At 41.2% G+C, this 16,766-nt stretch overlaps 1 protein-coding gene across 2 annotated transcripts in view; it reads left to right on the top strand.

Moving 5' to 3' along the window:
- The first annotated feature begins 1,899 nt into the window (after window positions 1–1,899).
- The window catches only part of FBXL5 (F-box and leucine rich repeat protein 5), a 35,643-nt gene continuing 20,776 nt past the window's right edge, over window positions 1,900–16,766 (top strand). The window contains exons 1-3 of one of the 2 annotated variants that reach the window (XM_080378935.1): window positions 1,900–2,072; window positions 14,296–14,511; window positions 16,388–16,483. In XM_080378935.1, coding sequence (XP_080235061.1) covers window positions 1,947–2,072; window positions 14,296–14,511; window positions 16,388–16,483 — 438 coding nt within the window. In that variant the 5' untranslated portion in view covers window positions 1,900–1,946. The remainder of the gene's footprint in view (window positions 2,073–14,295; window positions 14,512–16,387; window positions 16,484–16,766) is intronic. The other variant, XM_080378934.1, reaches the window with a different exon arrangement.

The following is a 16,766-nucleotide window of genomic DNA, read 5'->3' as shown; positions in this document are numbered from 1 at the left end:
AAGTCTCCTCTTAAACTCGTCCATGAAAAATTCAGTAATTTAATCCCATTATCAGGGACTTTCTCTTACAGTACTGTACTTCACTGCCACAAACAGGCTGTCCACCCTGCCTCCCAGGCTCTGGCAATTCACACTGGATACAGACCACTGACCCTTGCTCTCTGCCCCTCGCTCCGAGAAAAGGTTATTGTCCATGAAGCAGAGTTAGCAAAACTGGCAGCATATCTGCTCTGAATATACTCTAGTTCACAAACTGAGTATTAACTCAAACGAGCACGAAATTCAGCATATGTTTATGTTCTGAAGCCCTGGAAGATGAGGAATGGACGTGTTCTCTCTTGTTATTTCTATCAGATGGGAGTGGTAACTTCCAGCAGAAAGGTGGTGTTACAGGTGGGAATATTAATCCCCTATTATTACTCAGGCATGAACTGCTGCCAGAATATGCCACATTGTGTATGACTCTATGCTTTAGGCCTGGAAAGACGACCTTGGAACTGCTCACATTAACAAGCTCCCCTGTAAGCAATGAAATTCACCAAACATTGTTTATTGACGGTTTGTGTATTTAGTGCACAATTCTACCTACAGCAGTAACCCGAGGTCTCACCCGCTCCCTTGTATGCTCTGTGCAAGAAATGCACCAGCCCAAAGCCAGAGCTGGGCTTACTAGCCAAGCGGTAAATACAACCGTGTGGTGGCTGGCCAGCTGCATGGCACCTGTGCTTTGCCCGCCTTTTCTTCTCTCACGTGTAACTGCTTTTTTGCCCCAAAGTTGTATGAAATTAACCTTCCAAGACGTGTACACATTTGCAGATATGCCTAAGTAGGCCAGCGTGTTTGAAAGTCCTTTGAGGTGGAAAGGATGAACGGAAAACACCCAATACTGCAATTGCTTAAGCCTTATTTCCTTAAAGAGATAAAAAGATTATGTGCACAGTGTAATCTAGATAACCCTCATAATGTGATCTCTCCTTAAATCACTGTCTACTGCCTTTACCAGCAACAGTTTTGCACTTTATTCCCAAGCATTAGTATGTTGAGGAATACTGGACTAAAAATGTATGCATGGCTTTGCACAAAAAATTTCAGTCTGTTTACAATTAATTGCTCACATCCATAAACTAGCTAGCTTGCGATCTATGTAATACCTGCAACACAGATTTTGGCACAGGGACAGGTTTCAGTCAGAAAGGTCCGTTGCGTTTATTGTGTGTCTGACAATGTATTTTTGGGACATTTACGCCACACTGCCATGCTGGTCAACAGCTTTACTCCACCTCACCACCTGTCTGGCAGTTATACCTTTTGTAGAAGAGTTGTGTAACCTCAGCTCTGATAAGCAAGTCGCTGAGCGTCAAAGGCTGGTGTTCCTGCTCGTTCTGTCTTGGATGTTACACACAAGCAACATTTAACGCTGCTGATTTGGCACAAACCCTGGGAACAGCCGGTCACACATTCCCGGCGGCTCCAGCCTGGTTTGGGGCACATCACGCGCCTTCCCTCGCAAACACCAGGTCCACAGCGGACACTGCTCTTCACACTGCCATCCCCTCAGTTTATCTGGATACAGTGAGTTTTCTTCACGTGAACGCACAATTCTCAATTCCTTCCGATTTAAGGCGCAAACACCGCTGCGCCCCCGGCGTGCCCAGTCACCTGGTGGGCCACGGGCCCACCACCACGGGCCGCGGCCATGCCCCGAGTGCTGCCCGCCCGCCGGCCCGCCCCCGGGACTTTGCAGGGCTGGGCTCTGAGCGCTGCCGGCCGCGCACAACGGCGTGGCGGCCGGGCTCGCTGGGCCAGGCCGGTGCCGCGCTGGGCCAGGCCGCCGCCGCCCGCGGGAAGGGTGGGGGCGCCGCGCATGCTCGCGGGGCGGCTGCCGTCACGCGGCGCTGGGGCCGGCGGGGCGCCCTCCGCGGCGCAGCCGCGCATGCGCGGGGCGGATGTTACCGCCGCCGTTAGCGCCGCGGCTCTATGGGGAGAACATGGCTCCTTTCCCTGAGGAGGTGGATGTTTTCTCGGCTCCGCACTGGCGGATGAAGCAGCTCGTGGGGCTCTACTGCGACAAGGTAGCGGGCAGGGACGGCCTCCGCCCCGCTCCCCGGCGGCGGGAGGGAGGGTTTGGGGAGTGCGCAGCTGTCAGCGCCCCGCCGCCGGCCCCGCCGGCAACTTCTCCTCACCGCTGCTGCGGGGCTCCCGGGCTCCGGCCCTTCCGCCGCGGGCAGCGGGGCCGGCGGGGCCGCCTTCCCGCCGCGCCCCACGCCCCGCTCGGCCCCCTCAGAGGCAGGACGGGGCTCCCCTGCCTCCTGGTGCCCCAGCGGGGCTGCGCGCCGGCCCCCTCTGGGCGTCCCGCTCCCTTCGGCTGGGGGGAGCGGCGCTCCCCGGCGGGGACCACGCCTTCCCGCCGCCTCCCCTCGCCGGGCCGCGGGGAAGGGGCCGCCGGCCTTCCCCCCCCCCCGGGCTGGCTGCCCCGGGGCTGGGGAGGGGGCTGCGGGGCCAGCAGCCGCCGCTACGGCGGGCGGGCGGGCGGCCCCGGGCCGCGGCGGGGCCGTGGTGCCGAGGGGCGCGGCGTGGTGGCAGGCAGCGCGTCCTGCCGCCTTCTGTAACTAACCGGTGTCGGCCAGAGGCCGATGCTGCGCGTAGTTCTCGCTGGCAGGCTGCGAGCCGCTGTGTGCGCGTTTGTGTGCGCAGTGTTTAACTGTTGAGTAGCTTAAAAGATACCCTGAGTAGGTTTTCTTCTAATTTGTTTCGTATATATGTAATTTTACTCGTGGACAAAAGTAATTTTTATTCTTGCATCAGAGTAGTTGGTGATCAAGGCCGATGTGTCACCTGAAAGGCAAACTTTGCAGCAGCAGCTCTGAGCACGATGGAAGGGCTTTGGGCAAACACTTCAATGCCAGCGCTGGCACTGAAAGAAGTAGTGCCTCCCATCTCTGGGCTTGGATGGCTGTTTGGAGAACCAGATTGGCTAACAGACATATAAAAGGAGGGTGAAGTTACCTGGGAGACACTGTGACAGCTTACTGCTGCCAACGGGATGGGGGAGTTCTTGCTTGCTTCCCCTGTGTTCCACAGGCCACCTTGTACTGCTCGGGGGGGTCACCAGGTCCCTTTGCGTGAGCCTGTTCAGTTTGCTAACTGGGTAGAGAAAATGTGAGCGTTTTTTTGCTGGGTTAGGTAACTGAACAGGCTGAGCAGAGGGTCTGGGGAGAGGGAGGAGAAAGTGAGACCTTGTGTCATTTCACTTTGCCTTTTATCTGTGAGTGCATTTGCAGTGAAGTTTATTTTTTTAATCTGCAGCAGCATGAAAACAAGTGGATTTTACATGAAGGGAAACAAACAACTAGGACTTTTCTTCCCCCTGCCCATAGCAACTGTATTAGCATATTGTCAACAACAGCTGAACAGGTTTTGTTTGAACCTCCGGATACTGTTTTGTTCTTAGAGAGGCATTTCTGCCACTTTTATTGAGCCTCCCACAAAGTTTTGACCAGTTTTACTGTGACTTGATAAAAATGAAACTGCCTGTGCAGGAATGATCGGTTTTCCTAAATGTTGCAAATTTGATTAAAATTACACAGTTTGTAATGATCGTAATCTCTTATTTTCTCAAAAAATTTATACAGGAGTTTGCTTACTACTTCTTTCTTTTGAACGAGTGCAAGCATGAATGAACGACACTTTCTTCAAAGTATTTAATCCTGCATCCTTTAACCCTGTTTCAGAATTTGGAGACTCTGCCTGACCAATGACCTTTGTATTGGAGTAATGCTTGCTTTGCATCAGAACAAACTCTGAACTGTTTGACTTTCCTTCTTGTGTGATTGAGATGCTGTAATTAGATAAGACTGTAGTTCTGCTTACGTGGCAATTATAATCTCTAAAGCCATGCTCTTTATAAATTTATTTCGTCCTTGAGGGGTCTTTAATTTTGTGAATTATGTGTTACCTGTTATTCCTCGTGTTCCTTGTATGCTGTAATATAGCTGCTGAATATAGTGGCTGAATTTACTAAATTCCCCCAAATGTTAGCGAGGGTAAAATGGATGCATCCATGCTTTCCTTTTCAGGGGAACAACTATAATATTACTGATGGGTAATGTGTAGGTACTTAAATAATCCATTAGGACAGAGACACACAGTTCGTTTTGTTTTTCCAGGACTTGATGTGAGACAGAACAGTGAATCAGGCATTTAAGATGTTTGGTGCATTAGGAAAGTTATCCTACTTTTTTAACTGTTGCTAGCAGAGATCCCACTGTACATTTGCTGCATTCTCAAATGGCATTTTTACCTGCGTTGTACACAGTGCCCTGGACTTGGATAATAATAACTAAAATTGTGTTTAGTAAGGAAATCCACAAAGTTACCAAATCTGTTGCCTACTCTAAAGTAGATTCTCTTAAGTCCTCAGAGCATGTACCCCCCTGTAGGTAGTGGAGTGCTACAGCAGACAGTCTTTATAGTTAAAATGCTTTTCCTAATGCCTGACGTCATCTTTGCTACAAACAGAGCAAATGCTGTTTTCTTATCTCTAGTGAACCATTCTTCGTTTTCAGAAAGATCTTGTGCTGATTTTCAGATTGTAGCCATGTCTTCCATCTTTTTACCTGTTTTCTGGCCTAAGCAAACTGATTAATTGCATTTCATCGTGTGGGTCGTGCTTTCTGCACCTCAGTGTACTTGTTGCTTTTGTTAGGACTCAGCTGCCATTCTGTAACTGTTTAAGCTGTCTAACTGCTGCTGTTACGTCTGTGTGCCTTTCTTGCTCCCATCAGCACTTGAAGTGATTCACAAAGGCTCTTAGCTGGCAGAAAACATTTTTTTTTTTTGAAGTGGGGTAGTTTTTCTGCTGATGATGTAGTGCTGCCAGCAAGCACTGGTCAGATGAGTGTTGAAGCCAATGTGAGGCGGAGGGTGGGACTGTGACAGCCAGCAACTAGATTGGCTTAAACTACTGTGAAACCTCAGCCTAATCATGTCTGTGTTTTCCTGAAATCTGTTGTGCAAAACTGAACACTGTTGGTGTTGAGTAGAGCAGATGTGTTTTGGATGTGGTGTTCTGCAGTCTTTTTTTTTTTTTTTTTTTTTTTTTTTTTTTTTTTTTTGAGACAGCAGCATACTTGCTTTGTGCTTCTCTGAGGACTGATACTCAAATTTCCCTTCATATTTTTCATTGGACTTTTATCCTGCATGTGGAAATATGCACTTGTCCAAGTCAGCATGTCGATGTCCAATAGAAGCTGTTTCTGTTGTCGCATTATGATCGTGTGTTTCCTGCAGTCAGTGTGCTACTTGTGTATTACCAGCTTTCCTGCTTTACCAGCAGTGGCTGAAAGCATCGTATCTCTCATGAGGCAGCACAGATTTCAACTAATCGTGTATTGAAAATACCATTGTGGTTTGGGTGGAAGCTTGGTCCTATGGCTTGAGCACTGTTTGCAAGTGCTTGAGCTACCCTACCATCTCCTGTGGACTGTATTAGTTTGCTGTAAGGCAAAACAGTATGAAGAACCTTAGAGAAATCATGATCTCTAACATGTATTGTCTTTGTCTTTGGTTATCTTATCAAAAGGAAATCACATTCTTTTTTTCTAAACAAATCTGTGCTGGCCGATTGTTACTTATCAGCTTCAAGATCAGGGTTACTCAAGCAGCAGACTCTGGTCTAGATACGCATTGCAATTAAATTTTGGCTGGGCCTTCCCCAGAGATAAGACACCTGGTACAGGATTTCAAACTTCGTGCTGTCGTGTGGAGTTGTTGCAGCCGAAGAATGTTTCCAATCTTTGTGTTATAGCATTACTCAGCAAATTTAGGCTGCTTTAGGAAAAGGAATAGGAAAAATTGTGCTTTAAATGCTGTAATGCAGTTATCAGTGATGAGTGGTGTGTTCTCATGTCTGTCTGTCTCTCAAAACTGAGTGTATCTAACAGCTAGCTACTGCTGGAAGAGTTAATTGTTGATATTCTCTGTGCTTGTCTGGCCCCTTGATGAGCAGCTAGTTCATGTAGTGCACTGAAGCAAAAGGTGATTCAGGAAAACTGGCTCGCTAGGAGGTCAAACAAGCTCCAGAAACAGGTTGACAGTATTGGAAGAGGGAATAGGATTCTTAACCATCGCAGAAGTAAACTGCTGCTTTAATCGCTCAGCTTTATTGTAAAACCTTTGGGTGCTGGATCAAAGCCATCTAAGGACCTTCTTCTGTTTGCCTGACTTGAGTCTTCTGTGATCTCATCTTTCTACAAAAGATCTCTGCAGTTATTTCTCATGGTTCAATAATTACTTTGGCTAGTTTTTCCAGGAAATTCAGATCAATTTTGTCATGTCTGCTGACTTGAATACATTGAACTTGTATAAATATTTAACTTGTATTTTTCTTTTTTAGCCTATGCTTCTGACTCCTTGTTAAAAATTAATTGCCATAAATATTTTTTGCAATTAATTCTGTTATGAAGCCTTTAACAGACGATATTTAATTTTGCTGTTCTCATCTCTGCCTTTCCTGTTAAATAGTTGAATTAAAGTATCCCTTTTCTTCTTCTAACTAAGTATAATAGTCTTTTTTGCTGTTTTTCTATGTCCTCTGCCATCCTCGTTTGAAGTCTAAGGCTGTTCTGTTCTACTTACCTGCAGTGGAAATTTCTTGGTTATTTTGATAGGATTTTTTTCAAAACTCCATATAGCTAAAAAGTTCCTTCCTTTATTTCCTAATAATAGTTTCTTTTGATAACTTGCATTTCTCTTTAACTTTTGTGTCTTTCAACATTGCGCTTCAGTTGTTCTTCTTCCTTGCAAGCTTTGGCCTCTGCTAAAGAGAATGAATTGGTTTAATCTGTTGAATTTGTGATGTTCTTATAATAAGAATATTGCAGATGAACCATTTTAGGATGAAAAATACTCCCAAATTAAGTTGAATTGATGTTGTAAAGTGTTGGGCAGGGAATTATATGACCACGTTATGATTACACTTTTTGTGGCAGCAAGGGGGACTGAAATCTGAAAAACTAGAAAAAAATTATCAACATTCTGACTTTCTATTTATTTCAAAGTCAAGTATTTTTCAGTTAATGTCCTTGAGAACAGAAAATTACTGTTCCATGAAGATGTCTCTTTTTGGTTTTAGCCAACAAATGTTAAAGCTTTCATTCTGCCTTTGAAATCCTTTTTCAGTATTTCAGTACCCTGCCATTAATTTTCCACTGCTGCTTTAAATATATTTGTGTTGATTTCGAAATCCATAGTATTTGGTTATTACCAGTTGACATTTTGTATCATTGAGCACTTGCCTTCACCTATGTTTAGTATGAATAAACTCAGGATGCTCAGTGTTAATAAGTATGCAAACGATGGGCTACAGTGCAGGTAGAAGATAGAAGGAAATCAAACCTCCTCATTAGCATCCAGAGATAGGTGAGCAATTTGCTGTCCATGCCTCTAACTATTCCGTCAGAAACTCTACCAGTCATCTTTCCATCTTAGCTTCTGGATGCTGAATAGTTTAGTAACTTCTTGCTATACCTGTTGGGAAATGACAGCTTTGAATTCAGTTTTCATGAAGAAGAATATTTTGAAGATGAATCTGGAAGTGACAATGTGTTTTAAATATCTTCATTTTAAAGCAAGTGTGTTTTAAGTGAAGTGCCAAAGGAGGTCTGAAATGGGAGACAACAGTGATAAAACATGTTTGGAGTTTAAGTGAGGCTTTTCAGACCAGCACAGGAATTTTGCTCCTTTTTTCAGGATGCTTTTAGCTCATGTTGCCACCTCAAACCTTCTCACCATTTCTTTATCTCATGTATGGCGGTACACCCATTTTTTCTTACCTATCAGATGCTTTGCCATTTTGTCTTTTTTTTTTTTTTCCTTCATAAGAAAAACCTGAGGGGTATCTTCTTATGTCAGACACAGGAGCTGTTTTTTTTTTTTTCACAAGTTATTGCTTAGCACCTATTTTTGCCCTCAAATTGTAGGAAAAAAGTTTTCTGTTCACCCTTCACATATTGCTCTGATGTTTGTCCTCTCTTCCAGTCCGTCCTGGAGAGCAGTAATAACCCACCTTTGCCCTTCCCTGCTTTAAGCAATGGCAGTTTATTCTCTCCTACTCTCTGGCACTAAAAAAAAACCACCACCAACCCCCCCCCCCCCCCCCCCCCCCCAAAGAAACAGATGCCTTCTAAAGCTAGAGACTGTAATTAATGTGTATTGGTGTTCAAACAGGTTTATGCAGTTATATTAAGATATGCTTTAACTGATTAAATAGATTATATGTTGTAATTCTTGAGGTACTTGGCTTTTTATTTGTTTTTGTAGTTAGTGCCCAAGATGGATTGTGGTGAATTTTTCCAGTGCCCAACATCAGCGGTGTTAGGAAACTGCAGTGAGACTGGTTCCGAGAAGCAAAGTTATTGCTATGCTTTTAGTTTGTGAGTTACTGCTGTAGGAGAGTGGAGAGGAGCCTTGAGGCTGCTATTCCACTCTTGGGACTTCAGAAATGACCTGACAGAAGGCCAAAAGGCCAAGTCTCAGCAGGAACCTATCTCTGTGAGGACGTAAGGCTGGAGAGGAGTCTTGTATCTGTGCCCATCTAGAATGTATATGAGAAATGCTGTGGCACAGATACCTAAATAACAGCATCACTGCAAGTGTTCATCATCCATCATGTTTTCATTTGAGGTCCTTGTATTTCATATCCTTACGAGATTTTTCTTTAATGTTTTTTGGGTTAATCTCCACAGATCTGGTGACAGCCTGTATCTCTTCGTCCCTGATAGACTACTTACTGAAGCCACAGGGTGGAGGAGGGTTAGCTGATTTTACCGGTGCTTCCTGAGCTGTGCTTTCTGCCACGGTCCTCAAGGGAGCCTGACACTTGTAGCAATTACGTCACTGAAAATCTTGGTGCAGTCTTCGTGTGTTGTTGTTTATATCTCTCTGTGAAAAGTCCTTCATGGTTCAAAACTGAACTACAGGTGTTCATTAGACAAAATTGACTACGTATGTAGTACGAGAGTGATATGAAAGACCCTAATAAAAATGAAAACACAGCAGTTTGTTTCCACCTCCACTGTGTGCTTATGCTTGCCATTTATCAGCTTGACCTTAGCCTTTCAAAACAGAGAGTACAAGATTGTACCTGCCCTGTTGCCTATGCTCTTTGGGGGGGGTGGGTGGTGGTGGAAAAAAAAAAGTGCCTTAATGTTTGGGGTTGGTTTTTTCTCTTTGGTTTTGGTGTGTTTTTTTTTTTTTTTTTGAAAGACTATGAAAAGATTTCAGTTAAGCTGCAAAGCAACTGATGAGATGACATAGAGGACAGGATTATATAGAGAAGATGACAGACAGATGGGCATTTGAAAGTTTTGGATTTCTTGTTGGGTTCTGCTAGATCTGTCCTTCCTGCCTGCCTTCCTAATTACTATCATTTTGGGTTGACCCACAGCCAAGAAAAGCACCCAGGGTAGAAAACCTGTATGCTCTGATTCAAGGCTTCATGCATCCAAACAGCTGGAGTGTGAAGCAGTTTAGCTAATTCTCGTTAATATTCACTTTATATACTTCTACGTAAAGAGCAGGAGAAGTTGCAGGTGATAGTGAGGAGTGTCATCCTTTTTGCTAGGCTAGCTTGGCACTATGGTTCTTTCTTGGGAACAATACAAAATTAATTTGTGGATGCCTAAATAAGACATTGCACGTAACTGGGTGTCATTGCAGGCTGTTGGTCAGCCTAGCACACTGACCAGGTGAAAAATTAACCCATTGAAAAGGTGCAGCTTCTTACTGGATCAGTACACCAAATGGGTTAATCTTGCAGCTGTGTAATTGCTAGAGCATATTCCAGGGAAGTGGTAGGAATATACAGCTGGAAGGAGGGGCAGGGCTGCTGCTTCTGGGTGTTTCCTCCTCTATCCTTACCCCCTAATTTAAAGCAGATTAAGTATAACATGAAACTGCATGCTCTCCATGTTGACACAGGCACACCTTTTGCTGGTCTTTGTCCCTTCCATTTTCTTGCTTACAGAACTGAGATATCTGCAGAGTTCAAGTTCCTGTCCTTTGAATTTTAGTGCTATTGCTTATGCAGACATGATACCTACAAATCTAAGAGTGAAGAGCTGTAGCTAGCTAGTAATGCCATGCTGCTTCCCCCCCGCCGGTACTATTCTGGTCCAAAAATGTTAAGGTTTTTTAGTCAATGGTCTGCTGGCTCCATAATGAAAAATACATTTTTTAAATGAGTTTTAAATCCGCTGTGATAACTAGTGGTAGAATCCTAGTTTATATATATATATATATATATAAATATAATATTTATAATATCAAATTACTATATTAAATAATGTTAAAATACTATATTTTTATTTCACTTCAGTGTTAATCAGCTGCTTGTATAGGTCTTAATGAGCTCAGTGGTTGCACATGGAAAGCATAATATATAGGAATGACCTATCAAAAATGTTACTTGTGATGATACATGAAAATGAAGAAAAAATTGCCTTCCATTTTTTTTTACATTCCAAAACTGAATTTTTAGGGTTAGTGGTTATTCAGAAGTTAAGAGGTGCTGATGGTGAAAACCTTCACTTGAAATAAAGCAGTTTGTGAATTTGCAGCCACTTTTAACTTCTTTAACCTTGTCATGCTATTACTTGGAATAGGTTTGATAAGTTTTGCAACCTCATGGTTCACTGCTGGCACCATGGTGGCCTTTGGATTGTTGATGTGCCTTCCCCAGTTGAAATGTATTTATTTATTTTTTTTTAAATAAGGGTTTAATAAATAAAGTTAATATTGAATGTAACAGCTCCTGGCTACTTCTAGAGTATGTGTGCATCAGCCAAAAGTCTCTGAAGTGTTTCAGACGGAATTTGCAGGGCAGTTCACTGTCTGTTGTTTGGCCTGTTGCTGAGGCTGTTGGGATTACGTTTAATTCTTAGATTTCATGAGGCTTCAGGAGGCATCAGGACAGTTTCTCATGTGGTACTGTTCCTCAGTTAGAGTTTGCATTCCAAAGAAGAACAGTTGTGCTGTACTTAAAATTGCTTAAGTATGTCTTCAAAAGTCAGAAAGCTCCCAGGTATTTCTAACACCTGTGGCTGTGATAATCACATTAGCATAGTGTGTTTTAAGCCTGGTCAGGGATCACACATGTGCTGTGCTTTGTACTTTTGACCAGTCAGCAAATATGTTTAATGCAGTCCATTTTCTCCTCTTTGCCATTCTCTTGGGATTCTGTGTCTGAGTCTGGGTGATGGTGGTTTTCTTTTCCACTGCTAAACTCCTACACTAGTTTTCCTTGTGTAAAGCTGGTGAAAAGTGGACCTCAGAGTGGAACAGCTGCTGTCTGTTAATGGTCTTGGTCCTGGTCATAAGACTTCATCAGTCTTAGTAATGAAATTACAAATCTGACCGAATGACTTTGTTGCTAGGCTACCTGTCCTCTGAAAAGCCAGTTTTTTCTCAGCTTCAGCTAACCTTTTTAATGTACAAATTTCTGATTCAAGTGCAGTCATTAAACTTCAATATCCTCTCCATAGTTCCTAATCTCCTGGATATCTGCTGGAAGCCTCAGTAGCAGAGGTGAATATGCAAGTGTTTCATGTTATAGTGGCTTATATAACAACACATTTGTAACAGGAATTCTTAAATTGCATGTACAAATGGATTCTTTATTTATTCCAGATTTGTGGGTGTTAATAGGTAGGTTCAACTGAAGCTTTTGAGTACTGAAAATTTCAGACTTTGAATGAGGAGGATGAGAAGATGCAATTTTGTATCAGGACCAGTTCTGTGGGGATTTTTAAGCTGAACAGCAGAGTAGAGTAGTTTTGTTTAACCTTACCGTTACACACATCAGCAGCCTTGTTTACATTTTTACATCTATCAAAATGCCAAGCATTTGGGAGCAAATGGCATTCTTGGGGAAAAGGGTATTTGGGGACTGATTTCATGTATTGTGGATCTTTATGGGTAGTTATGGGTAGAATGAACGATTTTGAGACCTTGATGAAGAGAATTACTACTTTAGAAACCAAACTGCACCATTATTGAGGTCTGAATCACAAATAGCTGGAGATCAGGAGGCTATCATGGAGAGGTTGTACCAATCTCCTGTGCTTGTTCAGACTTCTGTCTTTCAGTGTAGAAAGCCTAACCATTAGTTTCATGTAGTGCCACTGCTCTGTGTATTGCATTCTCTGAGCTTAGCATAGGATAGAAATGGTCTTCAGAGCCACGATCTTTTCCCGTTTGTGATATGTACGTAACAGTGCATCACAAATACACTAATCTTTGTGGTCTAAAAGATACCGGGGAAAAAAACCCAAACCAGCCCTTACCTTTGCCCTGTTTTCTTTCTCTGCTGAGGCTAAGTAAGTTTATTTTCCCATAATGACAGTAGTTTTGCTCGTATGTACAGCGTGTAACGTACAGTATGCACAGCAGACTTGGAGTTGCATAAGTACTTGGCAGATGTCCAGCATGTTTTGGTTGCATTGCCAGTGATTGCCAGGAAGTGGCAATGCAATGTCAGAATGAATAAGTACATTTGGGTTTTTTAAACAATAGAAATTTTAGATATCTTGATTCGTGGTTGGTTTTGATGTATGCAAGTATTATGTATGAACATATGTCTCAGATTTCCGTTTCTAGTAGAACCCTTAGATTCCAGAATCTTTATAAACTAAAACACTTATGAATATTCTAGTGGCTTGTTTTCTGAATTAAAATATTTTTATTTTTAGAATGCTTGCTCTTGTATACTGCTGTAGGCTATGATTCCTGAAGCTGCACTTGGAATAAAACATAAGAATGGAAAAGAAATACTGTTTTTCAACGTTCACCAATTGGAAATGCAGTTTTAAAATATATTGTTGCTTATGTCGACTATACATATGTAAAAATGGCAGTACTGTGTTATCAGGAACTCTGTGCTGTCTAGATTTTTTCTTGTTTTCTGGTTCATGGTCCATTGGAGACCTTTTCCCACAGCTAGTGTAGCCTGTATTCACTTGTTAGGACTCAGCGTTCCTTGTGGATAATGTGTCCCTAAAGGTAGGCCCAGGGGCATCTGGTAATGGCTTCTTAGTTACGACTAAAATGTAGATCTGGGAAAGTGGCTAGCCCTTTCAGTTACCTGCTGGGATGGGGAGATTGCATTGTTTTCTACCAGGAAATCTTTCTACATTTGCTTATCTTGGTGTTTCACAAGATTTGTTTGTTGCTTAACACAACTTTGATTCTACTAGCTTCTTAAAGCTAATGCTGCAAGTGCATTGTTCTCTCAAGGATGATCTTTAAAAAGTTAACACTACTTTCCTGTTTTCTTAAGCTCTGTTCCTTCATGTGGAATAAGACAACTGCCTTCAGAATTTGTCTGATTAAATGTAGCATGCTTTTCTTCACAGTGTGCATTATTGTGTTTATTATGCTTTGTCAAACTTCTGTAGCTATCATTAGTTATTTGCACTATTTGTAAAATTTATAGATTCATTTTTTTTTCTTCAGAGCCTGTGATAGGAAATGCAGTTGTAGTTGCCACTGGAAATGAGGGAATTGTGCAATTAAATCCCTTAGTTTACTTACACCTCATTCACAAAACACAACATTTTAGTAAAACTGCTCTGTTAACTTATTTTGGGGAGTTAACAGAATTCAGGTATGAATGGCTTAAGGTTTTAATGTAAGAGGAAACGTATACATGAAATGACCATGCATAATGAGTTTTTAAAAAAGTTTGAGGGGTTTATGTAGAATTTGTTGGTTCCTGTTAATAAAAATCCAATAAGTCAGTCATGAAGGTTAAAATAATCATGAATCCTGTGAATAAATAGTCATATTAATAGGGTTATCATATAAATATTTGTTAATCTGTAGTATTCAAATGCTAGTATTAATTCTACCCACTTCTGGAAGAAGTCGTATTAAATAATGGTTTAATGTACCAATTAGATAAACTATGTGAAAGTTACTATTCAAATACAATACCAGTTTATGTATTCCTATCTTGCATTTGAATCTCTGATTTTTATCTGTTACGCTTGAACATTGAAATTAAAAGCATTCATTACTCTTAATGTTTGATGTCTTTGAAGCGAGTTGCATGAATTGCAAATTCAATTTTTAAGTTTGCCAGTTTTCTGTATAAAACTGAAGGTTCTTAGCTTTTGTGTTGTAAGTAACAGGAACAATGATTAACTGGACCTAATACCTGTTCTAAGGATTTAACTTGACCTTGATGTGATTTTCATTAATTTCTTATTTTTTTTTTTAATGAGCTTTTCTTTCTTCTAGCTATCAAAGACCAACTTCTCCAACAACAATGACTTTCGGGCTCTTTTGCAGTCTCTTTATGCTACATTCAAGGAATTTAAAATGCATGAGCAGATTGAAAATGAGTGTATCATTGGTTTACTTCAGCAACGCAGCCGAACAGTGTACAATGTACACTCGGACAACAAACTCTCAGAGATGCTTAGCCTCTTTGAGAAAGGATTGAAGAATGTAAAGGTAAGCAGAGTGTAAGAAAGACTTGTCTTCTAAGGAAAACATGCTGTGGTTATCTGTTAGTTTGCCTCAACTTTTCTTAATGCTCTACACAGACTAAGGAGGAAGAAGAAACATTTGTGGTTGTTTGATACAGTAGTGAGAATTTTCCAATCTGAAACACAAATTCTTTTGCCATTCATAGCAGTTACTGAAATTCTAGTAAAAGTTCTTTTCAGAGGTATATTTTGTGACAGAAGTCTATCACTGCATAATTGGAGGTATTTTGGAGAGACAACGTGGAATTTTCTAATACAAAGACTACTCTGCTAAATGGCCCAAACAATTTCTGACTGTACAAATGATGTTTTTTATTAATTTGTTAGGAAACCCAGGGTACCTTTTTTCGTGGCACATAGGATTCTATTATTGTCACAAATGGAGATGATTACTGGACTTTAAAAAAAAAAAAAAAAAAGGCATTGTTTTATTCTGTTAGTGAGTCATGTACTTCTTCCCGTAATCCGTTGCTCAGTAATGCTGTTGATGTTCCAGTCCTCAAGAAACTCTAAATGTTATTTCTCCAGCGGGCTTTTTCACAACTGAAACTTGTTAAATTCTTCTCCAGTAGAATCCTGCTTCAGTCCTGCCACGTCGTTCCTCTGGGGCACCCAACTTAACTCTCCCTTCCTGCACTCGTCTCCAGTAATAATTTGACGTACCATATTAACAGTTCTAGTATACATGGTCCATGATTTCCGTAAGAGGAATATTAAATATGCAGTTACTTGATTCCATTTTAGTCTAATTCCATTTTTACAGCTGGTTTTGACCTGGGAATCCAGCAAATAACTTTTTTTTTTTTTTTTTTTGTCCTCTGTGTGTATTAAACCTTGAAATTTGTCTTAAGTTGTTTCCATTGATGAATTGGAAAACGGAATGTGAAGGAGCGAGGAAATTTAATACTGGGCTTTGTGATACACTTCTCTAATAGGATGCTAGTGTACTCTTTTTAACTGTGGAAAAACATTTCTCTAGGTCTCTTTAGATACAGCAACTGTTTAACTTTTTTTTGAGTGTGGTTAGTTTAAATTAAACTTGATGGTATAAGCTTTTTACTGTGGTAGGGTTTCTTGATGTTGTAGAAGTTTGAAAAGAAAAACTTACAACATTTACTGTAAGAGCTATGAGGAACTTCAGTATGTTGCAATTACTGGGCAGACTCCAGAACCAGCTTCTTACTACTGGCACAGAGAATAAGTTAACACATTGATAGATGAGGTTGGTGTAACTTTAGTATTCAGAAATCAGTTACATCTTTATTTAAAAGTTCTTTCTATTTCCAAAGTAAATATCTATAGAGCGTGTCTGATAATAAATTCTGATTATAATTTGGAAGCTAAAATTGAAAAATAACAATGTAAAATGTGTGCAGTGAAAAGGTGAAGCGGAACTGCTATATCCTAGAATAATGATTTTGGAAAATGTGCAAATACTTAGATCAGTCTGTAAGTTCTACTTTGTAAAAGTAGAAGTTTTGTAAAAATACAGTCAAAGTACTACTTTGAACTTTGAGTGAGACTTTAGATTGGCAGACTTCAGTCTTTGCTCCAAAGTAGAAATGTGATTAGACATGTTAATTCATATCTGATAGCAGAATAAATTGGAATCGGGCAGGAAGGGAATAGTTTGTTCTGTCTAGTAACAGGCCGGTACAGACTGTCAGCTTGTCATGAAACTTTGTAAGTGAACACATTCCTACCATGAAATAGAGCGAACATGCTGCATGCATGGGGAAGATATAACGGGCTCTACTTTGAAACACTGGCTTGTTTAACAGTTCAATCCTTGAATCAATGGACAAGATCAGGTAATAGTTAAATCTTTGCTTTCTTCTCAGAATGAATATGAACAGCTAAACTATGCAAAACAGCTGAAAGAGAGATTGGAAGCCTTTACCAGGGATTTCCTTCCTCATATGAAAGAGGAGGAGGAGGTAGGTAAAATTTTTCCTCAGATATTATGCTGATCTTCCTTGGGGTTTGGAATAACAGAAACAAACGGCTTAGAGGTTCAGGGTTTTTTCCCAATTCTCTGGTTTTGTTACTTATACCAATTTGCATTCAGGACTGTGGTGTCATTATTTTGTTTTCCGACTGCAAAGTGACACATTCTGAAACAGTATGTTGAAAATTCGTGATGAAATTCTTGTCCTTTAAAAAATTGGTTAACAAAAGCTCACTGGGGTGGGTAGATATTTAAGGGGATGCCTACCAAAA

This window comes from Falco punctatus (assembly GCF_963210335.1).
Source record: "Falco punctatus genome assembly, chromosome: 1".
NCBI classification, from domain to species: Eukaryota; Metazoa; Chordata; class Aves; order Falconiformes; family Falconidae; genus Falco; species Falco punctatus.
This window is presented reverse-complemented; position numbering and strand designations above follow the sequence as displayed.